This window comes from Crocuta crocuta, unplaced genomic scaffold (genome assembly GCF_008692635.1).
Source record: "Crocuta crocuta isolate KB4526 unplaced genomic scaffold, BGI_CrCroc_1.0 scaffold59-1, whole genome shotgun sequence".
Lineage (NCBI taxonomy): Eukaryota > Metazoa > Chordata > Mammalia > Carnivora > Hyaenidae > Crocuta > Crocuta crocuta.
This window is the reverse complement of record NW_027551579.1, coordinates 1,100,055-1,127,719: the sequence shown is the minus strand read 5'-3', so window position 1 is coordinate 1,127,719 and position 27,665 is coordinate 1,100,055. Positions and strand designations below refer to the sequence as shown.

At 51.5% G+C, this 27,665-nt stretch overlaps 1 protein-coding gene and 1 long non-coding RNA gene across 2 annotated transcripts in view; both read right to left on the bottom strand.

Annotated features, from left to right (window-relative positions):
* The window catches only part of GPR137B (G protein-coupled receptor 137B), a gene marked incomplete at its 5' end in the record, with an annotated part of 49,692 nt that extends 36,197 nt beyond the window's left edge, over positions 1-13,495 (bottom strand). Inside the window, one exon of the mRNA XM_077751735.1 lies at positions 13,139-13,495. Within this exon, the coding sequence (XP_077607861.1) occupies positions 13,139-13,495 (357 nt within the window). The remainder of the gene's footprint in view (positions 1-13,138) is intronic.
* A 21-nt stretch (positions 13,496-13,516) lies between these two features.
* LOC144221252 (uncharacterized) lies at positions 13,517-17,028 on the bottom strand. Its single transcript, XR_013332001.1, has 3 exons — positions 16,913-17,028; positions 14,925-15,023; positions 13,517-13,937 (listed from the first exon to the last, which is right to left on the bottom strand). It is a non-coding gene; the product is annotated as an uncharacterized LOC144221252 (long non-coding RNA).
* Between the last annotated feature and the right edge of the window lie 10,637 nt (positions 17,029-27,665).

Here is a 27,665-nt window from a genome sequence, read left to right as displayed (position 1 = left end):
CTTATGTGTCCACCACGCAGGTCAGTCAACCTGTTACAACCTGCAATGTTTCCTCCAGATCTGTTTTATTTTTAATAAATATTTTAATAAATAAAATATACTTGATGCTCCCAGCATCTCTCTCTCCCGCTCTACTTCTCCTTCCTCTGCAGAGGTAACTGCTCTCAGAATCTAGCATTACTGTACCCAGGAAGGCTTATACTTTTACTATATACATATGTATTCACAAATGATACATAGTATATAAACACATCTGTAAGTGTCCACAAATAACACATAGCAAACAAGTACAAGATATGTAGAAAATACATAATGCCTTCTGGCCTGGCTTTTCACTTCATCTGAACATATTAACGCCTTCCATACCCTTGTGCAACTTCTTTGTTCATCCCTCGTGATGTGTTTGCGACATATGAAGGCTGAAACACACCTCTGGCTCATGCATTCTCACTAAGGCCCCCTATCCCCCTGTCCACAGGCCACGGCTGTGTGCCCGCCTCTGGCACAGAGATGTGTAAAGCCGGTGAAGAGTGTGGACTCCAGCTGGCTCACTGGACTTGAATCGTGGCTCCACTAATTATCAGCTGTGTGACTTTGGAAAAGTTACCTAACCTCTCTGTGCCTCATGTACCTCATCTGTAAAATGAGATTGATAATAGTCCCCACCTCATAGGCTTCTATGACGATTAGGGGAACTGACACACATTCAGCACTTAGACAGACACGGCCACCTCGCAGACACTGTGTGTGTGTGTCTGCTACCCCTGCTGCTGATACTACTGTTAGCCCTTGTGCGTGTTCTCAAACCACGATTCTAAATACACAACTACTACACTGTGACCACAGAGGCTTTCTTGACCATAAAAGGAACTCTCCTACTCAGAAGGATTAGGAACCATGACACATTCGCTACTTGCTCTTATGGTCTCTCTGTGGTGCCCACTTCCTGATACATGGGGGAAATTATGCAAACCCAGGGGCCTGGTCTCCCCAGGTGACAGCCATTAGTCAGCTGCCTCAGTCTGTGTTTCCCCATGCTGAGCACCCTCATTCACCAGGGCAGGGGGATGTGACAAAGCCCCTGAGGCCCAAATGTGGGATTTCTCCCTCTCTGCAGCAATCCTGAAGACGCACAAATGGCTGCTCTAGGGGGACGGGCTGCTCAGGTCAGCTCTCTACGAAACAAGGGCAAGCACGGTGTCTCTATGTCTGCAGAGACTGCCCATGTCTTTATTGTTTTAATTTCTTAAAATTTTTTATTTTTTTAATGTTTTTTTATTTTTGAGAGAGAGAGAGAGAGAGAGAGAGAGAGAGAGAGCGCGAGCATGAGTGGGGGAGGGGCAGAGAGAGAGGGAGACACAGAGTCCGAAGCAGGCTCCAGGCTCTGAGCTGTCAGCACAGAGCCCGATGCAGGGCTTGAACCCACGAACCATGAGATCACAAATGAGCCGAAGTCAGGTGCATAACTGAGCCACCCAGGTGCCCCACTGTCCATGTCTTTAAAGCCACAGAACCCCAGGAAAGAAAAGGGTGTGTGCCATTCATGCGATAGAATTCTGGGGTACAGCAGCCCAGAGCCAAGGTGTGCTCTGTCTAGGTCCCGGGCTGGCCAGGCGTGAGGGGCCCACAGGGAGGCAACTGGACACCAAGGTCAGGACTTCACCTCTTCAACGCCTGCTTCTGAACTCGGCAAGCTCGCGGCTCCGGGAATGAGTCCTGCTCAGCCTCATGCTGACCTGAGGAACACGCAGTCCCGGGCACTCAGGCAAGCTTCTTCCGCGTGTGATCTCAGGACCAACGACGGTGCTGCATCCCCATCTGCGCTTCCGCAAAGCCCAGAACTCCCTGCAAGTACCGTCAGCCTTCTCCAGCCTGAGAGCAATGCCGTCCTGCCCCGTCCAGCGGACCTGGCGCCTCAGATGCCTCCCCAGGCACACGTGCACGTGTGTGCCTGTGTTACCCCTGCAGCCGGACTAGCTGGGCAGCAGGAGCTGGGCCTCACACCTCAACTACCCCTCGTTCTCAGCCCTCACTCTGAACAGCAGAAGGAAAGGTCTCACCATCTCCACCTGCTGCCTCCCTTCCTCTCCTGTTTGCACTTCCCACCGGCCAGGCCAAGTTCGCTCTGCCAGTCCCTCCTCCCTATCCTTCATCAACAGAACTGCGCTCCATCTGACGGTGCCCACACCAGCTAGGCCGCTCCAGAAAGCTCCGGGCCCCACACTGATTGAGGCAGGCTGGCAGGCAGCCCAGGAGGGGCAGCGGTACCGGGGAGAGCACACCTCTATCCAAGGGCCCTCACCTAACAACACACCGAAGCCCGGCCTTCAGTTTTACTGCTTTTCCTTGTCGTCTGCACCGGAGTGTCTAGATTCAGGGACGTGGCTGGCCAGATGGCCATGAACCTGCCTTGCTCAGCCTTGAGGACTTCTCTCTTTACCCTTCTGTGTCTATCAGTGAGACAAAGGTGCCTTCTACCTTTAAAACTCTAGGACTTGGTGGCGCCTGGGGGGCTCAGCCGGTTAAGCATCTGACTTTGGTTCAGGTCATAATCTCATGGTTCATGGGTTCATGGGTTCGAGTCCCACATTGGGCTCTGTGCTGACGCTCGGAGCCTGGAGCCCGCTCTGGAGTCTGTGTCTCCCTCTCTCTCTGCTCCTCCCCCTCCCTCTCTAAAATAAATAAAACATTAAAAAAACAAAACACAGAAACCTCTGAGACGTGAAGTGCCTTCCTGGAGGGCGGCCTGTGTCCCCCCCTGCCCAGGGGAAGCCCCACCGTCACTGCTGCAGCCTTGCGTCTCGGTGCACCTGCACCCACCTGCAGCGGGGAGGAAGGAGGTGGGCCCTGCAGCCCCCAGCAGCAGACTCCTGTCCCTGGCCTGCCAAGTCCGCTGGGCAGACACCACAGGGAGAGGCAGCCTCCCTCCCTCTGGGACAGACGGAGACTGACAACCAGATGGCCCTCCCAGGCAGAATTCTCTCTCTTCAGCTTCGTGGCAGAAACGACCTTGGCTACACAAGGTGCCATTATCATTGCTAGGTTTCCAAACTGCTCCTCTGGCAACAGATGCCCTTCCCAAGTCACCAGTCGAAGCCCTGCCTGTTACGGTTCCAGATGTGCTGAAATAAGTACCACCTTTGCAGCACAGAGGACACTCTGTCCAGCACGGGCAGCTGAGCTGGGGGTTCCCGGCCGGTCGGGCCCAAAGGCTCCAAGAAGGAAGGTACCCCATCCCCCCTACAGCACGCCACATCTCAGATCCTTGCGGGAAAGTACGCGAAACTACAAAATAAGTTAGCACTAAAAATGCCTCGGGGGTTCCCTCCACGGGATAACTTTCTGTCTCAGAAATGAGCAGGATTCTGACATTTCCTGGGAACTCTGGCCCTTGCTGGGGGCAGTGCAGTACCTGCTATGGACCGCCGACTGGCGCTCTCCCAAATTCATGTGCTGAAGTCCCGCCCCTCAAAGTGATGGTGTCAGGAGGGTGAAGTCCTCCTTCGGTGGACCCCCGAGAGCTCGCTCTGCTCTCTGCCCGGTCAGGACACGGGCGGAGTCACCATCGGCAACCAGAAGCGGCTCTCACCACAGCCCCACCACAGTGACGCCCAGATCTCAGACTCCCCGCTCCGGAGCTGTGAGAAGCCAATGTGTGTCAAGCCACAGAGTCCGTGGTGTTCTGTTCCTGCAGCCTGGGCGCTCCAAGGCAGCACAGATGGCGCTCCCCGCATCCTGCCCCGGAGAGGGCCACCATCCCTCCGTCCCGGGAGGGCAGTGCCCTCTGACGGGGAGAAAGCTCTCACAGGGAGGGCGGCTTCCTGCTCCTGGAGCTGGCCGCCCCCCACCCCCCCGGGCTCACCGCTCACCGTGGGACATGGGCAGGGCCGACAGGGGCCAGGATGGTGAGGGACAAACCCACATCCCATCAGAAACAAGGAAAGGAACTGAGAACGTCCCACCCCATGCGGATAGGACCCGGGTGGGTACATCTGTGAAGGGCTGTCCTCGGAGGAAGGACTCTATCTGCTCGGCATGACCCCACAGGGAGAAGTGGGAGCTAACCAGCCATCCCCCCAAGCACCACCCTTCCGTCCCAATACTGCTCTGGACCCCAGGAAGCCTCCACCATGAACAGAACAGACCACACAGATTTGCCCACTTCAACGGTAACAAAAGCTGCTGGCTCTTTTAAATACATGCACCCTAGAGGGGGAAGGATAGAGATGAAGGAGTGACTGAAGCCCCCAACCTTCTACTGGAGACATCCCACTCTGTGTCACTACTGTGAAGACCGTGACCGAGTAATGTCAGGCAATGGCACACGAGACGTTCATCATGCAGCCTGCTTTCCCCTCAACGCCAAGTTCCATCAAGGCAGGAGTGATGTCTGACCTTAATCTTGTCTACACAGCATCTACAGAGTAACAGGTGCTCAGAAACACAGGACCAGGCAACCTCAACGTCCATCCACTGAGAAAAGGGTAACCACCTGTGGCAGACACTCACAACTGAGTATTATCCAGCCTTGAAAAGGAACAATGTCATGGGGCCCCTGGGTGGCTCAGTCGGTTAAGTATCCGACTTTGGCTCAGGTCATGATCTCGCAGTTTGTGAGTTCGATCCCCAGGTCGCACTGTCTGCCGTCAGTGCCAAGCCGACCTCAGATCCTCTGACCCATCTTGCTCTCTGTCCCTCTCCCACTCACTCTCTCTCTCTCAAAAATAAAAAAGATATTTAAAAAAGAAAGAAATGACATCATGATACTGTCTATGACATGGATGAACCTCGAAAACATTATGCTCGGTGAGAGAAGCAGGCACATAGGCCACTTGCTGTGTGATTCCTGAGAAATATCCAGAAGAGGTCAACGCACAGAGACAAAGGGCACCCTCATGGCTGCCCAAAGAGCGCCTACCCAATGGGTCTGGAGTGATAGAAACATTCTAGAATTAAAGAAAGGTGACAGCTGCATAGCACGAATGGCCTAAATGCCACTAAACGGTACACGAAACAACGATTACTTTTATGTTATGTGAATTTCACCTTAATTTAATTTTTTAATGTTTATTTTTGAGAGACAGAGACAGTACGTGAGTGGGGGAGGGGCAGAGAGAGAGGGAGACACAGAATCTGAACCAGGCTCCAGGCTCCGAGCTGTCAGCACAGAGCCTGACGCAGGGCTCGAACCCATGAACTATAAGATCATAGCCTGAGCCAAAGTTGGACACTTAACTGACGGAGCCACCCAGGTGCCCCTCACCTTAATTTTAGAAACATACTTTGTTGAATGAACAAAGTGAGTCTCTAGGTTCTGGTGCAAACATGTGTTGGTAGGTGAAAGCTGTGTGTGGACAGGCATGTGCCATCCCCCCAGGATAGGAGTGTGGTCCCGACAGGGGGCGAGCCACGGAGGGAGCCGGTGGTGTTCACGTTCTGTGCCCTTCTCTCCCTGTGACCACTGCTCGCACACCACCATGCCTCAGGACAACACAGCCCCGACGGCAAGCCCAGGAGAGCAGCGTGAGGCAGGGTGCAGCCCAGGGAGCGGGTTCCATTGCGCGTGTGCAAGCTTACCCTGCAGATCACGTTCAGCAAGTGTGTCTGCAATTACAGGGGTAGAGAGCTGATGATGTCACAAGACACCAAGCCGGTCGAGGCCCCTTGTCTGGGTCTTGCCAGCCCCTGGGAGGGGAGGGGAGAGCAAATGATGCTCTCTAATCAAGACACATTTGAAAATCCAAGCCCATTTCCAACAGGTCGCAGCAAAAATAACAAGATAAAGATGGGGCAGGGGCTTGGCGATAAATGCTGGGTTTGTTCTAACCTCATCCTGAGGACCAAATGCAGCCCGCAGCCTGTTTTTGTACGGCCTGTAAGCTAAGAATAGCTTTTACCTTTTAGAAGATATGTATATAAATAAATGAACACACAGCAGAAACCGTATACAGCTCAAAGAGCCTAAAACACTGATGTGGGCACCCGGCACCACTTCCTTCCTCAGGGCCGTCCACGCTCAAATTTGAGAAAATCAACGCACTTGTAGAGAAAAACCACTCAGTCTTCATCGGTCCCCACTGGTTACCAGACTCTACACTTCAGCCCCAGGATAAATAAAGGGTAAAATATTTACAAGCCTTTGCAAACCTCCCTGAATGCCAACGTGCCAGGTATTGTCTCAATGTGTTTGCTGAGGCTATTTCTGTCCCGGGCAAACCGACTTGCCAGATAGTCAGGGCCCAGACAGGCCCACGAACCAGGAAGAGGCTCCTCTCCTCTCACTGGAGCTGCGGGGAGAACAGGAACCCACGGCCGAAAGCAGTGCTCCAGATCACATGATGTGTTGTTCTCGAAAACCGAAGAATCTTGGGGTGATGTCACGGGGGTGAGTAGCCTTCGAGCCCGTCAATGTCCGTCGTCTAGGCAGCCTCGGCCCTCACTGCCCAGCCCATCACCTCCAGGACGAGCCCCTCCCAGGAACTGGAAGCCTCAGGCATTTAGACTGGGGACACATGACAGCCTCATCCTTGGGGAGGGCACCCCCCTCTTCCCAGGGAATGATACCCGCCTGGGGACAGTGCTCTCTCCCTGCTCCCACTCTCACCCCCACTGGCCCTGCTCATCTGACCTGGGGAAAGACAAGGAGCAAAAAGATGCCACAAAACCCTCTAAGTGGCAGGGTGTGTGGGACCAGACCACAGCTCCCAGTGGGGACAGGAGCTGCAGGTCTGGGCTCGGTGCACACGGACGAAGCTGGTGGCGCTTGGTTCTGCCTCTGCTGTTGGGAAATCAAGGCGTCATGGTCAGTGGGGTTGGATTTCGGATACACTGTGTGAGTCTAACCATTCCCAAGAGCGCCCAGGGCATTAATGAAATATGGTTCGGCACCAAAGCAGTAATAATAGGAGCAGAGAGAATTAAAAGCTTGTGCCACAAGGAGAGATCTTGGGGAAAGGGCTGTAGAATTACAAGTCTTCTTCTTGGGGGAAATTTTTAGAAATGAGGCTGGGAAGCTACTTCTTGGGAGGCGCTGGTGGTGGCGGTAGATGGAATGTAAATAAGGAAACTTTTCCTGGGCTCCGTGTGCCCATGTCCTCATAGAGGCACATAGAGACACACACAGGCATATATGCAGAGATGTGTACACACACACGAGCACACATAGAGAGATGTACACACAAACAGGCATGCACACAGGTACAGGCATGCACACGGGTACACACATGCACACAGGTACACATACATAGAAGCAGGTACACAGGTGTATACACATGGGCACGCACCTAGATGTACACACACAGAAGCATGCCACAGATAAACACACACACAGAGGCATGCTCACAGGTACACACACAGAGGCATGCATACAAGTATACATACACAGGTACACACACAGAGGCACGCACACAGGTGCACATACACACAGGTACACACACAGAGGCATGCACACAGGTGCACATACACACAGGTACACACACAGAGGCATGTTCACAGGTGTACACACACATAGAGATATGCACACAGAGAAGCGTGCACTCAGGTGTACACACACATGCACACACACACAGCTCTGGAGGCTGTGAGCCCACTGCCTAAACACAAGGAGCCAGTGCCAAGGACCGAGAGGTCACGGGTGTGGTGCACAGAGGTGAGGCCAAGCATATTCTCTGCCCTGGCGTGACTGGTCCCAGTTCTGAAATAAGGTACCTGGGGACTGTGAAAGGCTTGCCTTGTGTGTTCCTAAGCTTCTTACTTCCTCATAATCACTAACAAGCCTCCCAGCATCCCTCCTCACAGCTCCCAGATTAGGGCCTGGCTCACAACAGGTCCTGAGGAAACATTTCTTGATTCAATGGACTGCCAAGACCCATAGCAAGGCTCGCTTGTTCCTAAGATCAACACTTCCCTTTCCTGGTGTGTGTCAGGGGGTGGGGAGCAGAGAAGACTCCTGGGCTGGATTCTGGCCGCCCCCCGTCAGCAAGGCTGTGGACGGGGACGCATTTTGAGTTGGGGGTGGTGTGTGCACCAAGCACAGGCTCACAGGTGTGGGGCCTCATCCCAGCTCCTCACTTGCTGACCCTGGACAAGTCACTAGAATTCTCCTGGCCTCTGTCAGCTCATCTGCAAAACAAAGGGCTGGGCCGCAGAACTTCCCCCTCTCTAGCCCTTGGCTCTTCCACACTCTCCCTAAGGGCTGGCCCCGTACCACTGCCGTTTTACAAACAAACATAAATGCTGCAACATGGTGGTCAAAGTCATTTTGTTGACACAGCGTGATAAAAGGAGAGCCAGCACTAGGGTGTGGTCCCTGCTGCTAGAGGCAGAAAAAGCACCTTAAATGAGGTGGTATAGACAGAGGCCACACAGAATCTCCTTTGACCTGCTCCAACCAGGGAGATGGACACCATGGTGGCCACCTCCCCAGGGAGGAAGGTCAGTAACCAGCCATGGGAGCCACACTAAGGGTGAAGCCAGGACTCTAACCCAGCTCTGCCCAGAGTCCCTGCTCCTTCCATTCCCAGTGATGTAGGCCTTTGCTGGCACATCATGACCCCCAGATTCTCACAATGTGCTCCAACATCCACCACGAGCCTCAGGCCCCCACAATGTGCTCCTATGCCACCTGACCCCCTGGTCCTCACGATGTGCTCCAACACCCACCACTGAGTCCCTGGTCCCCACGATGTGCTCTAACACCTGACTCCTTGGCCCCACACGATGTGCTCCAACATCCACCACGAGCCTCAGGCCCCCAGCATGAGCCTCAGTCCCCACAGTGAGCTCCAACACCTCCCATNCCCCCCTCCCCCCCCCCAAAACCCCCTTCCAGCTTCCCAGCTGCCCTGTAAGTCATGCAGCAGCCCTGGCTCCCACGTCAGCATCCATGAATCATGCCGTGTCTCCCCCACTGAGAGAGTTCACTTCTCCTTTTCCTTCCTCCAACGACCCTACTGTAATGGCAGGAATTTGTCACCAGGCTCAAGACAAAGCTGCAGCAGCAAGAAGATGAGGCTGAGCCACTCAACCAAACTCAGGGACCCCAAGAGTCTGGGGTTTGGACTCGTAATTCCCAGCGAGAATGGCTGGAAGACACAACTGCCCGGGTATCGCGAGCCCATGGCCACACCACCACCTCTGCAGGTAGACCCTGCCCAGGGGCAGCCCTGGCACCGAAGCTGGGGTGGAGGGCGCCACAATGCCTCACCCCCCTGTGCCTCAGGGGTCAGGGTCCTGCTCTGCTGGAAACCTCTATCTGAAGGGCAAACAGTGCTAGAAGGGAGGCTCTGGAGGAAGGGCCTCGCTCGGTTCAAGCCTCGGCCCCGCTTCCCAGCGCAGCAAGGAGCCGAGGGGGAGCCTGCCTGTCCCCAGCACTGGTGCTGGGGGCCAGAGGCGGGAACAACAGGTACTCCGTGTTCCGAAGAGGGCCCCAGACATCAGGGCCAGCGCTCACGCCCCTCCCCGGGCTGCTCACAGTCAGCAGAACCAGTACTACCACTAGCACCTCCCCGCCTTCCGGGCTGTACGAGAAGGTGGAGAGTGGAGAAAAAGAGTCATCCATCAGCCTGCTGGCAGGAGGGTGGCATGTGTGGTGGGAGATGTGACCATCACCCCAGGCCACTGAGGACAGAGCTCCAGGGGAACGGCTCAGGGGCATCAGGAAGCAGGGGACCTGACCACCCCGCTCCCTGGACAGGTGCTGTGCCGGGAATGCTCGGACCCAAGAGGTGAAGACCTGGGAACAAAACGGGTTGTGGACAGAGTCCTGCCAGAGGCCAACCTGTGCCACGGAGGTCTGAGGACACCAGGGACCCGGGAGCAGCGCCAGCCTCAACCTGGGATCTGTGTGGGTGGTGGGGCCCGAGGCAGGCAAAGAACAGAAACGGGAAGGAGGGAGACCTTGGAAGAGACCCAGGTGGGCACCAGCCTGTTACCTGCGTGGCTCCGCCCCAAGACGGGATTGGCCGGAAGGGGGATGGGCAGAGGGAGTCAGAACAAAACCAAGTCCGCGATGTAGACACAGACACGTGGCAGGGTCACCCACAGAGGCAGAGGAAGCCGCACGTGAATAGGAGTGTGGGAGTTACTTGTGACAACACTGGCCACCCTCCCCCCAACTCAGGCCAGTCCCAGAAGAGCCAGATTCCAAAGATGGAAGAAGAGAGACTAGGAGCACAGCCCCCAAGGGATCAGACCACGACACTCAGATGGTCGGGGCAGCTCACGCAGGAGCCGCACAGGATGCATCCTCACCTCTCTGACCTTCAGAGGAGAGAGTGAGAACACCCTTTTCCGGAGTTATCAAGAAGGATCCAGAGACATGTCAGTAAGCCCCAGGGGCTGGGCCCGGCACAGATGACAAGAACAGTAAAAACTTCCTCCACCTCCAGGACCACCTTTCAGTTCCTCCCCAGACTTCTGCCATGCTGGTCCCGACACCACCCTTTCCTTCTTCGCACCCGGTCTCCCAAACTGCCCCACACCCACTTCATCTCTGAGGACTCGGGTCCCACCCAAGCCTCCTGAAGCTTAAATATACGCTCCCTTAGATCTCCGGAGTCACCACTTAACTGCGTGGTATGTACACTTTGTATCCCCCCCCGACGGGTTCACCTCTCGGTGAACAGGTGTTACATACGCAGTAGGCTATGTTCTCCCACAAAATACTGTACCGCAAAGGACAGTCCTGACACTCAGATGTCAGAGGTATGGGTGGGTCTCCCGGCTTCTCCGAGCACTAACTGTGTAACCTTGCATGAGTCACTTAACCTCTCTGACCCTCCCCAAAAAGGGGACGCTATCTGAAGGCTGCTGTGAAGAATAAGACAAACCACTCAGATCTGTGCCTAGCGCACACACACACACACAGTACGTGCTTCTTAATGATCTCCTGCTACCCCTCCCTCCATATCTGATGTGCTTGTTCTGAGGTGGGACCTGGGCGGCAGTAATTCTTGAAGCTCTCCTGGCAATTCCAGTGGTTGAGAACCTTGTCTGTGGGAAAGGACGTGGGGGCCGCCTGGGGGGCTCAGTCAGTGAAGCATCTGACTTCGGCTCAGGTCACGATCTCGCGGTTCGTGAGTTTGAGCCCCGCGTCCGGCTCTGTGCTGACAGCTCAAAGATTGGAGCCTGCTTTAGATTCTGTGGCTCCCTCTCTCTCTGTCCCTCCCCTGCTCATGCCCTCTCTCTCTCTCTCAAAAATAAACATAAAAAATTTTTTTAAAAATAAGAGTAGGTACACGGGAAGGAAAAGGAAGACAGTAGCATCAGAGGTGAGCACCGAGCTGAGCCCCAAAAGGTGATCCCTTTAGAACTCCCCAGAAATATCAGAACATTTGTCAGGAAGCCAGGGGATGGCTCTCTACTCTGCAGGGTCTCGGATGCCAGCACTCAGAGATCACCTCCTCCGGCCCAGCCACGCTGGAGATATAAAGGGGAGGGGGGGTGGGAAAAAAAAGACTGGGAAGATATAAAGAGGCCAAGGCCAGGGCTTGAGGCCTCTTGGCCTGAGTGGCTCCGTCTGCCTGGTCACTCTTTCCCTCACTCAGCATTTACTTGCCAACCAGCAGATGGTGCAGAAACAGTCGCCCTGGCCCTAATCCAGCTGAGTGCAGGATTTGCATGCAATTAGCAGAGAGCCACGGCACTGCCCGACGCTTCCCTTGTTTTTTCTTCTTTTAAAACGGAACACAAATAGCTGTCACAGTGCTGGAAGTAACATCAACCCACCTGACTTTTGGATCTTGCTGGAACTACCCCTTCCCAATGCCACTAAAAAGCTGGACTACTCTACAATGTAGATGACTGCCTCAACCAGTTTTGGGACTTGAAAGTAGTACCTGCAGAGATAATACCCACTAGTCGTGGACTGGGAAATATGTCGCTACATAGGACGTATCAGCAGACTTCAAGGGTGGATCCATTTTTATAAGACTGTAATAGCTGCTAAATGGTACGTGTGCTATTTTGCAGTCAGAACGTATTTCCACCAGATTTCCAGGCACAGGCTCCTACCACACCACGGCAACCTTCTTCTCCCTTTTCTTGTCTCTCTTTTTTTAAGCAATGACATTTTCTTCAGACAAATAGGGACGCTGTTAAAAAGAATGTAATGCCTGCTCGCACAAAGCCTCTGCTCATGAGAAAGCTCTTAAGTCAACAGGTGACAAGGGCCGAGTCCTCGTGAAAACGCACACTTTACTTTTTGGAAAGCTAATGAAAATCAGAGATGACGGTGACAGCATTGTGTTATTAAACCTTTATGCAATTCTTTACACGGTATTTGCACAGCACTTTTACAATTACTGTACTTTCCTTAAGCCAGCCGTCACGGCAGCCAAGTCAATTCACATGGTCCCCCATTAGCTTATTAACAACATGCCTCATAAACTGGTTCCTCCATGCTCGTAAAAGAGCCCCAGAAAACTTCATGGCTTTTTCTTGGGGCCGCTGAGACCGGCTCAGACAGCAAGCCCGCCGGCCACAGCAGCTTGGGAGCTGGGTGTCACCCCAGACTGCTGTTTAACAGCCCTTTGAAATGAATCAGTAAGCTCTAGTTCATTCAAAAGGGGTCCTGAGCTGGCGATGAAAAACATCCAAAACGGGACAGTCTCACCTTGCCATCACTCAAAAAAAAAAAAAATCGGGGTCTGGCCCAAATCTGGAGGCCGACATGCAGTTGACCTTTCCAGGCTCAGAGTTCGGTGCCCTGGGATGACGGATGGAGGAGACCTTCTGGAGTTCAAGGCTCCCTGGCGGACACACGTGTCAGCGGTAATGATCCTGATGAGCGACGGAAGATGCGGCTATGCCCGGACAGTGAGACCGCGAAACCCACTAGACCATGTTGAGCTAAGGGCAGACACGGACTTGGGGGCCTCCGGCCCTCACTTTCTTTCGCTTTCGCCTCTTTTGGGAATATAAGGGCGACACCTGAGAGAATGGCCTGCAGGTAGGACAGGCCTCGGGTGACCCCAGCCCAGTGCCTTTTCCCCTACACTCTTAGTCCTGGAGCTCCGTGACCCCAACCCCCCCAGACAGCCGTCGCCCCTGCACCTGGCGCCGAGCAGGGCGGGGAACCACCTGCCAGGTGAGCGCCTTCCCAGGTGCCTCCCTCTCGCGGCGCCCTTCCGCGACTCACCTGCGTGAAATACAAGTTCATCAGCGTGAGGGTGAAGAACTGGAGGCACACGGGGAAGCAGTAGAGCAGCCAGAAGACGAAGGGGCTGAGCGCATTGGCCGCCACGAAATCTTTGAAGTAGAAGGAGAAGAGGACCGTCCGCAGGGAGGCCCAGAAGAGGCAGAGGAAGAGGAAAACGCTCTGGTAGCTAAGCCGCTTGTGGCGGTAGCGCAGCACCAGCCAGAGCTGTACGTAGATGAACACGAAAAGCAGCGAGTAGAACACGGTGTAGACGATGGTGAGGCCGAGCTTCACGTAGGGGGGCACGGCCGGGGTCAGCGTGGGCGGCAGCGAATCGTNTGCTTCCTCCAGCTTCCTGCTAATAATTACTTTTTTCCCTAAAGTTAATTCTTTTATTTCAAAAAAACAAACTCTGGAAGTCCTTTATTAAATTAAAAAATAAAACTGTACGACTCNTGATATTTATTTCTAAATCCAGAAACTGCCCAAGATAAAGTTTGTGTTTTTGAGGTCACGTGTACCCGGAGTGGGGAAAGGGATGGTTCTGTGGCTGCTTCCGGGTCCCGGTGACGCACACAGCGTGCCCCTCACAGCGCCCCTCGCCTCGCAACAGCGTGGTTGGTACAGTGAGGAGCGTGGGAGGCGGGTGGGTCAGCGCCTCGGAGGCCGCAGGACTCAGGAATGAAGCGTGACCGACTGCCCCGGGCGTGCTGCCTCCCATTCCAGTCCAGCCCACGACGGGCTGGCCTGTCCACCAGGCCCCCAGGCCCCTCGTTTGCTGCGCCCCAGAGGGTCGATCCTGCCAGACAGAAAACTTGACTTAGTTTACACCCCAGGCCATCTCTCTCTAGGTTACCCTGGGGTGCTGTCACTTGTGGAGTGCTGGGGACAGAGAGGGGATGCCAGGCTGACCTCTGGAAGCACTCTAGGCAAGCAGTTCCGGTAAACAGAAGAAAGGGGCCCGAAACTCCAAGGCTCCAGTAATTTCTTGTGACTCCTTTTCTCATCTTTATAGTCAACTTCGTGTGGAATTGTGTTTTTCTCAAACGATCCCCTGGAGCCTGGATCCAGCCCTGTTTTTCTTCCAAATTAGTGTTTACACTTTCCCAATCTATTTCAGGAGCTTCGCCAAGGCCGAGTGTACCTTTGGTGTCGGCTCCTATTCCAGCCTAACTTTTCTTTCTCATCATCATTTAAAGAGGAAATATCGGGGTGCCTGGGTGGCTCAGTTGGATGAGTGTCCAAACTCTTGACTTCTGCTCAGTCCATGATCCCAGGATTGTGGGATCAAGCCCCACCTCAGGCTCTGAGCTGAGCATTGAATTTGCTTAAGATTCTCACTCTCTCCCTCTTTCTCTCCCCTTCTGCCCCCCCCACTCACATGCTCATGCTCTCTAAAATAATAGATAAATAGGAAATATTCCCCCACCTCTGATCTTGTTCCCCTCAATCCCTTCCGCACAGAGAAGCTGGAGTAATTTTTCTGAAGAATAAGTCTGACCATGTCACTCCTAGGATTAATAACATTCACTTGCCCCTCACTGTTCTGAGGATAAAGTCCACATTCCTACCCAAGCTTACCTCCCTGACTTGTCTCTCTAACAGTTGTTACAGAGTGTTAAACACCTTTTAACTCTGCTACACCTAGAAAACTCTTTCCACCCCTTCCTCCAACAACTAGCCAAATCCTATTCATGTAGAAGGAGGTTACTTCCTCCTGAAAGTCTCCCCATACTACTCCACCATCCACTCAGGATTAGGTTAGATGTACCACCTGTGTACTTACAGAGCAACCCTGAATAATTTGTCAGTCACCCCACTTGTTTGTAAGTTTCCTTTGGCTAGAAATTATGCTTTGTTTAACCAATGTCTTCTGTGTGTTTGCCTGGAGATTTAAAAAAAAAATCTGTTATTATTTTATTATGCTGAAAGAATATAGTTTGTCATCAGAGGCCCAGGCTCTGATATTTCTCTTTCACATGTGAGACCTCTATTCATGAGGCTACCTTAGGACCCAAGATGGCTGCCAGCTCTCCAGCCACTGCATCCACCTCCCAGGCTGGCATTAGGAAGAACGGGGGAGATCTAGAGGGCGCTTGTCCTTTCCTGTTAATGGAACCTTCCCAGAAATGTCACAGAATGCATCCACTTTCCCCTCATTGTTAAAACTTAGTTTTAACCTTAAAGAGGCAACTGCAAGAGATTGGGAAATGTAGTTTTTATTCCATATGCCAATATGCACAGCTACAAGTCAAGGTTTTGTGATTATGGATGAAGAGGAGAATGCATTTGGGGAAGAATTAGCAGTCTTTACCAGCATCGAATGTGCTTCTTACTATTCTTAACATTTTTGAAAATAAAAACTATAGAAAATTAAAATGCTTGAGCTTAATAGAACGCAACATGCCTGGGGCACCTGAGTGGCTCAGTCCTTTAAGCATCCTACTTTGGCTCAGGTCATGATCTCGCTGTTCGTGAGAACTGGAGTCTGTTTCAGATTGTGTCTCCCTCTCTCTCTGACCCTTCCCTGCTCACGCTGTCTCTCTCTCAGAAATAAATAAAACATAAAAAAAAATTTTTTTAAAGAAACATATTTCCCATACTATGATTTGCATGTTTCTTACCGACATATCTAGAACATTTATGATGTGTGCTGTTGAACCTCTCAAGCATGATATCATCAGTGCAGTAGTCACTCTGATGTCCTAAAGAATGTTGAGCTGGTACAAGTTCTACAGACCAAACTGTGGCATGGAATCAGAGTTGACGTAATGCTGAAGCAAGATGGGAAGCCATCCTTGCCAGATGAGACAAAACAGTTTTGGAGTTCTTTGCTTAATGGGAATGAGAAAAGAGCATATTCCTACCAGGAGCTGTGTGGATTTGCTGTACAAGGTCACCACCTTATTAAGCTCATGATAACTCATAATCAGTCTCTAAGACCCATCCATCTTTTACGTCAGCTGGACTGTTAAATGTGGATGTTGTGGGAAGTTAGCACTTCTGTAACATTCAAGTTCAGGCCTAAGAATTGCATATGGGTACAAGTTGTGTGTTGGTGACGTGTCTAAGCTGGAGCATTCTAGTTTGCTTCTGCCATCTGGATTACGTAGGGCCATGGAGGACTACCCATCTATTTTGGTGCTAGGACTCATGGTCAATTCGTTTCTGCCAAAGAGATCTGATGTGCAGAGAGTTCTGATTCCCAGACTGGCCCTGCACCAGTCAGCATGCCTTCCACGGAGATGACCTTGCCTCTCCTGGTGGCCACTGACCTCTGGCACCCGGAACCCTGGCAAATGTGAGGGAGTCTATTTAACGCCGGCAGCTCTGAACAGCATCCCTGGTGGACATAAAAGAACCATGACGGTGCTTTTGAGAGGTGGTGGCATGTCCCTCACTAATGTATTTCTCAGTGCCTTGATGAAAGGGGTATCTCCTGGTCCCTCTCAGGGAACAGAGTTAGGGGATTGATGAATGGCTCGTACACAGTGTATCCACACCAACGTTCCTATTTCTTGGGCGCCTGCTTCTCCATTACGCCAAAGGAGTTAACGCATTTCAACCTCTCATGGTGTGGGCCACTGGGTTTCATTCAACCAACCAAGCATGCACAAGGTTAGAACCACTCTCCCTGCTCCAGGAAGCACATTGAGCAAGAATCTCTTGGAAAGGAAACCTATTCCCTCCTCCCTGGGTTAACACCCTCAGAATTGATCCCCACATGTATTCCCAAGACTTTTGCCAAGATAAGGAGCAAAATCTTGCACTTACTTCGATTTAGAAGTCTCTTCCATCCAGGTTTGGCTTTATTACATGAAGGACATGTTGGCATTTAGCTCTGGTTTTAGTCAGAAGACCATGAGAAGTTGCAAAGTGACTTCCTCAGGCAAGAGCATTATAGGTCTTCAAGCACGTGATAAACAGCAGGGAGAAGGGGCTACGTCCTAAAACAAGGGAAGCTTTGTGTCCTGCGAGTCCTCCGCCCCACGTGTCCCATTTCTCACTCTTTCCAAGCAGTTCCCTAACGACCAATGAGAGACTAGAGGAGGTTGTGAAGCTAACAGATGTTGCAAATCAGAAACCCACAGAACCTGGCTGTTGGTTTTAGTTGTAGTTGCAAAAAGATAAGATGTTCTTTCCGTGGTCATTGAAAGACCCATGTTTTCAGACTGTGCCTTGAAGGACAGGTTAAGACCTTGCCATTCATTTCTTAATCTTTCCAGCCATTAGGATGAACCACTCCACCCCCAGAGTTCTTGAATTCTTTGTCCCCTTCTTGCTGTTTTCCGGAAACAACTGCTTGGTTTCTCAGTGCCCTAACCTCGGTGGGACCTTCGCTATACTGGACGACCCGACCGCTGCAAGTGACACAAAGGAGTCATTTGTGCATGAACTGTCTTAATGCTTCTTGAATTTTCTTTGTCGTTAGATCCAACCAGGCTAGATAATCAACCTCAAATTCTCCCCCATTTCCTGAGGGCTTGTTGCTGCCATCACTCCTCATGTCAATTTCTGTATTTCTCAGGGTTTTTGATCGCAAGCAATAGAATAAACTTTGGTTAACTTTTTAATCCTGATCTCTGCCTTCATTCTCCTCTGGTGTTCTTGGTAGGCAATCTCTGTACAGCTTTCCTCCTTTTGTGAAGACGCCGCTCATATTGGACTAGGACTCACCCTAGGACCACATCTTTCTCATTTTTTTATTAAAGGTTGGTTAATTTCAGCAGAAAAAGAATGTATTAGAAGGCATATCATGCAGCTGACAAAATCTTCAGGACTCCTGAAGGAATCTGGAGGCTAAGAAAGACCCCCAACTAATGCTGCGGAACATTACTACTGCTACTACCGCCAGCTGTGACGTGGAAGTTTGCGTCACAGGCCATACCAATGCTGGACGCTGGAAACCGCCTGTATTCATTGGGAATGAAAACAGTGGCAAATAACAGAACACCTGGTTGATAAATAGGTTAAAAATAAACGCTTATATTTCTCATATATCTAGAAGTCAGTGGTTGCAAGCACGGATTCAGCTGTCCAAAAAATCTGCCAAGGACTCGGGCTCTTTGGATCTGTTCTACCACCTTTAGTATATTGGCTGTGACGACTCCTGAGAGTTGTGCCCTCATGGCTGCAACATGGCTGGTGAGGCCCTAGATAAGACATTTGCGTTGTCAAGGCAGAAACCAGGAGAAGACAGAAAGGGTGCTTCTCCTAACAGGAAGGGAAAGTTTTCCCAGAAATCTTGAGACAAACCTCCACCTATATTACCGCGGCCAAAAATGTGCCCAACAGTCATCTAGTGATAGGAAGGAAGCTAAGAATGCACACATTTGGCAGGACCAGGCTCTAGAATAGGGGCAGGCAAGGGAAAGGGGCTGTGAAGGCTGTAGGGGTTGTTGGGTGAGGGGCTCTCTCTCCCAAATAGATGCTGCAGTTCATGCTTCTTTGAGTCAAGAGCTTCTAGTTCAAAGTCTGGGGCAAGGCCATCTGTTTGGCAGAGCCTTGACCACGTTCCCACATCCTAGCAGCAATGGTGGCTGGAGGCATAAGCATCTGGCATCTTCGGCGTCTATGGTGGGAGTTTCTGCTTCCTAAAGCAGGACGTTCCCCAGTGTAAGAAGGGAGTTCAGATGCTGGAGGGCCAACATGGTGACAGACATCTTGCTACGTTGCTGCAGGCCTTCCCAGATTATCGTTGGCACGCAGTTACACGTTCAGAACGAACTTTGTGGGAAACAGATAGAATATTTGCATAAAATTATTATTATTTTTATTATCTGTCAGCTGTCCTCACAGAGTCTTTTAAATACTTAACGGGTGAGAAGGAGGCAGTCAAAGAGGGAAATCTGTTTCGCACCTCAGCTTGCTGCTGAGGTCCAGCTTACCACCAGGCTTTTCTCCTGGCTCTGAACTTCCTGTCTTGACTGAGGGTGCAGACATCCGGGAACCCCCAGCCGCACAGCTGCTCCAGGCCTCCTGACCACAGCGTGCCCACCCTGCAGACCTTCGCAGCACCCCACCCACGCTCCATGCCCCATAAAATGCAACCGTGTTCCACTTCAGAGGCCTAGTACTTCCGAGGTGGTAAGGAGCCTGTTTACATAAACAAATCCTTGCTGGTACTTCCCTGGGAGAGGGCATACTGATTACCCGAGACTGCTGATTCCAGCTCTGGAAATGCATGAGAGTTAGAAACCACATAACCACCACGGCCCGATCAGTCTAGGGTATTAATAAAGGCCCCTGGAAGGCACACACACTAACAGGGAGAAGCCGTCGGTTGGAGAAGGCGTGGCCCCTGAGGCAACAGAAACTATACTTATTCATATTAATAGACGTGAGCTGTTAGGTGAAAACTACCTCAGCGGTTCAGTAGCTCCAGAATTATTGCTGTGTCGGATTTTTAAAACTCAACCCCCGAAAACTTTGCGTCGTGTGGCTTTCGGTCTCCGGATTCCACTCCTGGAGGGTTTTGTTTTGCTCTAAGAGACGATAGGCTGGTCCTGCTTCACCAAACCTACACTTACAGGAAAGCACAGTGATCGCTTCATTTTCGTGATCAGCACGTACTAGGTGGTTGATTCATGACTGAATGAGCAACTAATTCGCTGGCTGCAGTTTTTGTTCTTAGCCATTTCTTGTGGGGTCTTTGCTCTAAATTGCAGTCTTAACCTTTGAATGCTAAGGGTTTCAAAGATTTCAGGAATGCTGAGATTCAAGGAGGAGTAGGTGAAATCGCATGAATGAGAAAGGTTATACTTGGGAGTACAGGAACTGACCTATTTGAACAAACAAATCTCCCTTTTTGTGAGATACGAGTGACTTATACACCTTCCTTTTATTTTGCTCTCATGCCTGTACTTCCTAAATGAAAAGACTACAACGTATATCAAATTTTTTTTAATGTTTTTTATTTATTTCTGAGAGAGAGACAGCATGAGCAGGGGAGGGTCAGAGAGAGAGGGAGACACAGAATCCGAGGCAGGCTCCAGGCTCTGAGCTGGCTGTCAGCACATAGCCCGACGCGGGACTCGAACCCACGAGCCATGAGACCATGACCTGAGCCAAAGTCGGACGCTTAACCAACTAAGCCACCCAGGCGCACCAGATTTTTTTTATTTTTTCCCTTTTTAAAAAATTTATTTAAATGGTTCCCCATAGGAGAACTTAATTCTTTGATGTCGTTTTTAATCTACAAACTTCATTAAAAAGTCAACTTTAGGGGCACCTAGGTGGCTCAGTCAGTTAAGCTTCCGACTCTTGATTTTGGCTCAGGTTATCATCCCACAGCTCATGAGTTCAAACTTCACATCAGGCTCTGTGCTGACAGTATGGAGCCTACTTGGGATTCTCTCTCTCTCTCTCTCTCTCTCTCTCTCTGTTTCTCTCTCTCTCTCTCCTGCCTCTCCCCATTTTGCTCTCTCTGTCTCTCTCTCACAAAGAAATAAACTTTAAAAAAAAAGTTGACTTGACTTCGTATGAGACACAATGGCTTATATTTTGTTCTTATTTTAAAAACTATCAGTTCTTTTTTTTTTTTGCCCCAGATTTTTAAAAACAATTTTATTGGATCCACCAAATGTATGGATTTTAAAATTCACCCATTTCAAACGTATAATTCGGTGACTTTTCATCACCTTGTGGCGCAAGTACCTCCATAAAACTGTGTTCGAGTGTTTCATCCTTCCCAATAAGCAGCAATCAGACTTAAATTCTGTCAGGTAGCCAGGGTGGGATTATGTGTAACAAACTCCAAATCTAGGGCAATCCTGAACCGGTATCTAAGCAAACAAGCAGATGGTGCAGGCTTCCCTGGTTATTCAGTAATCTCATTAAAACTTTGGTATTAAGTGGATCTGGGGCAAAAAGGGAACTTAGTGCAAACTGAGGCCCACAGGGGTCAAGAGCATGGAGTACTGTCTACTCGCCTGGAAACAGAACTCCCAGCAACTCCCCAAAAGCCTGTCAACATCACACTCTGCTCCAGGGAAGTACTTTCCAGTGGTTTGCTCAAGTTTGGGCGACCAGAGAAGGGGAAAATAGATCCAGTGCTTTCCAGGAGTTCTTGGAAAGGTGCTCAAGCTGCCTGCTGTGCTCCACATTCTTCTTCGTAGCCCGTTATTGTCTCCAGAAAAGGTAGTGTTTCAAGCAGGACACGCAGAAGCGAATGCAGATTCCGCCTGTGGGACCTCTCAGGGCCTGAGAATAACCACATCTTATTCTCAGGGGCGGAAGTTTCATGCACAGCAGGGAGAACGAGCTGTTAGGATAAGACCACAGGTCTCCTGGGCACACACACGTTTAGCCATGGAGGGTGGCCGGAATGTCTGTTCCAGTGGACTATGTAGAAAGGCTCGCCGAGAGCCACAGGGCAGGGCAAAGGGGTGACGGGGTGTGTTTGGAGTCATTCTGAGAAAGCCGTTCCAGAGGCTGGGCTCCATCCAAGGTTTTGTGGGTTCTGAAGCTTCCTCAGTGTTAGAAACCCTCTTTAAGGAAAGAAAAACAAAACTACTAATACAGAACAAGGGAAAGTGAATATTTTTTTAAAGTTTTTTTTAATTTATTTCTGAGAGAGAGACAGGGTAAACAGGGGAGGGTCAGAGAGAGAGGGAGACACAGAATCTGAAACAGGCTCCAGGCTCTAAGCTAGCTGTCAGCACACAGCCTGATGCAGGGCTCGAACCCACAAACCGTGAGATCATGACCTGAGCTGAAGTTGGATGCCTAACCGAGTGAGCCACCCAGGCGCCCTGGGAAAATGAATTTTTATTCAGAACAACCAATTACAAACCTTAAGAAGCCAACCAGTACCAGAAATATCACAAAATCCAGAAGAACAATGCAGTGATTTTACTAATTGCCTGAAGCATTTTAAATCCTCTGTTCCCTTTATTTTTCTGGGTGGGCATGCCTCTTCACATAAGAATGATTCTGCAGTATAATCTTCTGTGGAGAGAATAGAAAGATAATTCTTTTCTCCAGCGTGATGGATCAAATACTGTTTTTATTACTGAAGTTCGGGAGAGTTTCAGCTTCACCACTTGGTAATTAAGTTAGTCATGTAGATTTTTAGGATTCCTGTCCATTTGGGAAAACTTCAACCAATTTTTCTTTCACTTACAATCCATAGCTTGCAGAACATCTCCGGCTTTCTCCTGCAGTGCTGAATGTTAAGTAGTCTTTGAATCAATGGCCCTTGTCACCCGGTTGGTTGTGATGTCCTTCCTGGGGTGTATTAAAAGTTTTAGGTTATCTTTACAAGTCAGGTCCAGCCTGCTGAAAGCGAAAACAAAGGCCACAGTAATAAAAACTGCAGGCCAGCACTTGGGGCCCCAGGCTTTGCCACACCCAGAGCCTCATTTGCGTTTTCCCTGGGAGGCAGTGCATAGTGATGCTTTGTGCTTGGAGAGGGAGGCCTGAGCTCCCAGCCCATGGTGCCAGGGAGCAGCCTCCACCATCGGCCATCGGAGACCAGGGCAGGAGGGAGCGAAAGGGGAGGAAGGCAGGCAAACTGAGGACCCTGCAGCAGGTAGGGCCAGGCCATTGGAGGTCCGCACAGTCAGGGTTGGTAGGATGTCACCAGCAGGGACCTCGATCTGGACACATGCCCTGAGAACGGACCCACCCTTCTAGAGCAGGTAGAGAATTGAAACCTGGCGCACGAGTATCTAGCAGCGGGTCGTAAACGAAAGGCTTGCAAATCGTGCTCTTGAAACGGGAAGCAGCACCAGGGATGATAATTCCAACACCAATCATGCCCGATCACTTGAGCTGAACTGAGGATGCGGAAACTAGCGTGTTTGTCCGCTCCGGCTGCCTTAACAAGGCACCACAGGGTACGTGGTTTAATTGGCAAAGTGTCCCAGAGGCGGAGGGACCAGGGTGGGGTTCTGGTGAGGACGCTCCCTGGCTTGCAGATGGCCACCTGCTTGCTGTGTCCTCCCGAGCCGGGGTGAAAGTAAGCTCTGCTGTTTCTTCTCGTAAGGGCACTAATCCTACTGTGAGGGCCCCACCCTCATGACCTCTCCTAACCCCCATTATCTCCCAAAGGCCCCAACTCCAAATACCATCACACAGGGCGGAGGGGGGACTTTTGACATGTGACTTGTGGGGGAGACACCATTCTGTTCATAGCAGCAGTTACATGAAGAAAAGGGCAGAGCCCAGGAAATCACAGGGCTCAACTGAGTTGGGGAGATGTGGAGTCACAGGCGTTGAGAGCCAGTTTGGGGAGCTGGTGGGTGGGTGAGCCACCCCCCTCTGCCCAGAGGAAGAGCACAAAGCCACGCCACAGCCCCGGCAGCCCTGGCCCGTCTGCCAAGCACTGCCTCGGAGCATCTGGGTCACAGGAACACTGCCAGCCTTCTGCTTGGATGAGCTCAACAACCAAGCTTCAGAGCCATCTTCCAAAGGGCGTGCAATGAGCTGCTGCCCATCAGCTGAGTAGACGGCTAAGCCGGGTGGCCTTCTGGGGCACACAGAAGTCCCGGAGGAGGAAGGAGGGCATTCACAAGCCCGGTGCTAAGCTGCTGAGGCCAGGGACGGGCGTCTTTGGGGCCTGTGTGGGATGGACCAGTACTGTGCCTCATTACCTTAAACACAGCCTTGCTGGGTGCCTGGGTGGCTGTTGGTTCAGCATCTGACTCTCGATTCGGTTCCTGTCATGATGTCACAGTTTGTGAGTTCAAGCTGACAGCGCAGAGCCTGCTTGGGATTCTCTCTCTCCGTGTCTCTCTGCCCCTCTCCTCAACTCATGCTCTCTCTGTCTCTGTCAAAATAAATAAATAAACTTGAATAAGCACAGTCTTGCTGATGACCATGGCTCTTCTTGTCCAAACCCACAGGGCTACTGTGAAAAAGTGAAATAAAATATGCATATGAACTCTTTGCTCTGTATCTGGAAGATTCTGCCAGTTGGGAGTAGTGAACGGTGCTGCCACTGAAAGTTCCAGGATGGCCATGGGGGGCCGTCAGTGGGGAGAGATGTATGCTGCTCTGTCCGTCCCCTCTGACCTCATTCCCACTGTGATGAAAGCGACTCAGCCGTGTATGCCCTGAAGCGGGCAGTCACGTAGGAGACTTATGATCCCTCAGCTCCAGGGCTGGGAATCACAAGGTCAAGGGAAAAAGACAAGGAAGTGCAGCATGAGGGAAGGCTCAAGGGACACGTAAGAAATAAGAACGAGGAGTGCATAGAACAAGGTTGGTGGACGGAAGGGAAGAAGGGTCAGTGGGCTGCGAGTGGGGGATGGGAGGTAGGACCGGGGTCACCAGAGGAGGCTGGAACATGAGAAGGTTGGAGTGGGGGGAGGCCAAGCACAGGAATTAAAATTGGTTGAAGAGAAGGGCGCCTTGAAGGGGGGGCTCAGTCAGCTGAGCTCAGGTCATGATCTTGCAGTTCACAAGTTCAAGCCCCACATCGGGCTCTGTACTGACAGCCTGCTTCAGATTCTGTGTCTCCCTCTCTCTCTGCCTCTCCCCCACTTGTACTCTGCCTCTCTCTCTCTCAAATATAAATAAAACATTTTTAAAAACTCTTGAGGAGAAGCAAACAAGCAAACAAACCAGCAATGATCATCTCTAAGGTGTCAGAGGAAAACATTTTCAGGCACAGTACTCATGCATTCCTAAGCATCTCCCCATTAATTTAACATATGGTTCTTTCTGGGTGATGAAAGGCTCAGAGAGGGTAGGAGACTCCCTGAAGGCACACAGCTCACCGAGGGCAGAGCTGGCCCGGGAAGCCTGGCATCTAGCTCTGAAATGCTGCATGGTTCTGCCCGAAAGCACAGTGATGATCACCCCACACATACGCACCCCCCCATCCCAGGGCAAGACCACAGCCGATTCCCTGGGTCACCGGGGCAGGTGACTTTATAAACTGTAACTTGCCCCCACCTAGACTGCTTGTCCTTTAATACGTAGCCAACATGCTGGACTCTGGTCAGTGCAGCAAGGGCTGGGAGCCCCAGGGCCCTAGGAGGGGCGGGAGGGAAGGAGGGGGGGTCAGCCCTATCTGTTGCGCTTCAGTAAGAGCTGCTCAAGTGACCACTTGGCAATGGCATTTTAACTATGAGCTGCTTTACAGGCTTGGCCTCAGTCTGGATCCCATGTGACTCTGCCACAGCAAGTTATAGAAGGCTTGAAACTGGCCTGTGGGCTGCCTCTGTGCACCCTGCTGGGGTCCCCGGGGCCGAAGGCAAAGCCATCGAGGACGAGCTGGCCCGCCCAGCTGACTACCTGCGACACAGGCTGCAGGCACCGAGGCAGGTTCTGAGGACGCAGACGCGGTTACTGCACGGGCCTTGGCCTTGAGGAGCCCAAGGCAGAGACGCTTGCGCACACCGCGTCCTGGGGAAGATCAGGGGCGGGAGGTTCAGCCTGCGGGCGAGGCAGGTGGCAGACTCACCGGCCAGGGCGGCTTGGCACTTGCAGGCACTTGCAGAACTGAGGGTGGCGGTTCTGCTTGGAGATGCATCTGGGGGCTCAGAGGTGAAGGGAGCCTCCCTCTCTCCGGCCCGCATGAGAGGGAGCAGCAGTGAGAGGAAGAGCCCCGCTGGCAGCACCAAGCGAGCTGCTGAGTTAGGATCTTACTCTGCACAGACGGTATTAGGTATTAGTCAGGACCCTCTAAGCTGCAACTGTCCCAAACCACCTCCGATGAACAGAGTTCAGGGGGGCAGAGGTGGGGTTGGCCTTAGGGCTGTTGGGGTGAATGTGGGACCCTGGGCGGGTACCCCTGAGGTCCCCTCTTCTCCCCCCTTCTCCATAGCAGGGCCGTGGCTGCGGATCCGCGCACACACCTTCGGACAGTTGGCCTGGAAGATGGCTTCTGTCCCCTGGAAGATGGCACAGCTGGGGCACTTACCCCTCCCGCCCCCCTTCTGGACGGAATCACTTCACAGGTGGCTGGTGGAGCCTTATGTCTCAGGGTGGCTAGCGCCTGGCTCTCAAACACAGAACAAGGAAGCTTCTCTGGCTGAATAGCTTGGGAAACAAGCTTGAACAAGCTGTTGGTAACAGAGTAACTAAGTCCCACAGAGGGGGGTGGCTTCAACCATAGAGGTTCAGTCCCTCACCTTTCTGGAGGCTGGAAGTCCAAGATCAAGGTGTCCACAGGTTTGGTTTCCTCGGAGGCCTCTCTTCTCGGCTGGCAGATGGCCACTTCTCACTGTGTCCTCACTCAGTCTTTACTCTGTGTTGTCTGTGTCCTACCCTTTTCCTATAAGGACACCAGTCATACTGGATTACGACCAACCCTTATGAGTTCTGTTTGCCTTCATCACCTTTTAATGAGCCTACCTCTAAATACAGTCACATTCTGAGGTACAGGGGGTTAGAACTTCCACATATGAATTTTGGGGGGACCGGAATAACAGGGCATTTGAGGTGAATCGTGGCTAGGAGGTAAGAATGGCTGTGATATCAATTCCTAGCGCTTATTGGGTTGTCTTTGTACCAGATGGTGGTATAACACCTTTTCATGAAGTAGCTAGTTTTATCCTTGTAACAATCAATGAATTAAGATTTCCCAATAAACTGCTGACATCCATTAAAAAACAAAAAGCAAGGGGCACCTGGGTGGCTCAATTGATTAGGCGTCAGACTTCAGCTCAGGTCATAATCTCACGGTTCGTGGGTTCGATCCCCACGTCGGGCTCTGTGCTGACTGCTAGCTCAGAGCCTGGAGCCTGTTTCAGATTCTGTATCTCTCTCTCTCTCTGACCCTCCCCTGCTCATGCTGTCTCTCTCTCAGAAATAAATAAAACATTAAAAAAAGAAAAAAAGAAAAAAAAAGATCTACAAGGAAGAAAAAAGAGATGCCATGAGGAGGGGAGAAGAAGATGGTGGAGTAGGAGGACCCCAAGTTCACCTCAACCCATGGACGCATCTAGAAAACACTCACATCAGTGCAACCAACTCAGGAAATGACCGACTTTCCATGGTTACTCCCAGAGAGGAGGCGAGTGGGGAGGGAGGGGTTCCAGACATGGTCAAGAACCAAACTCCTGAAGGGACTTAACCACAAACAGGAGGGATACCCCAAGCATGGAGAGAGATGAGGAGCAGACCCCACACCTGGGGGGACCTGTGCAGGGAAGACAAGTTCCCCTACCATTTGGCTTTGAAAACAATGGGGTTTGGCTTTGCCAGTTCTTTCAATCAGCAGGGCTTAACTCTGGGTACTTTATTTTATTTTCAATGTTTTATTTATTTTTTGAGAGAGAGAGAGAATGCAAGCAGGGGAGGGGCAGAGAGAGAGGGAGACACAGAATCCGAAGCAGGCTCCAGGCTCTGAGCTGTCAGCACAGAGCCCGATGTGGGGCTCGAACCCACAAACTATGAGATCATGACCTCAGCCAAAGTCAGATGCTCCACTGACTGAGCCACCCAGGTGCCCCAAATCCCGGTACTTTAAAAATCAGGGGGCTTAGTGCTGGGAGCTGCACCAGCCTTGCTGGATAACAGTCACAGCGAGGAAATGGCAGCGTTTGCACAGCTTCTGCCATGAGAAATGAAAAAC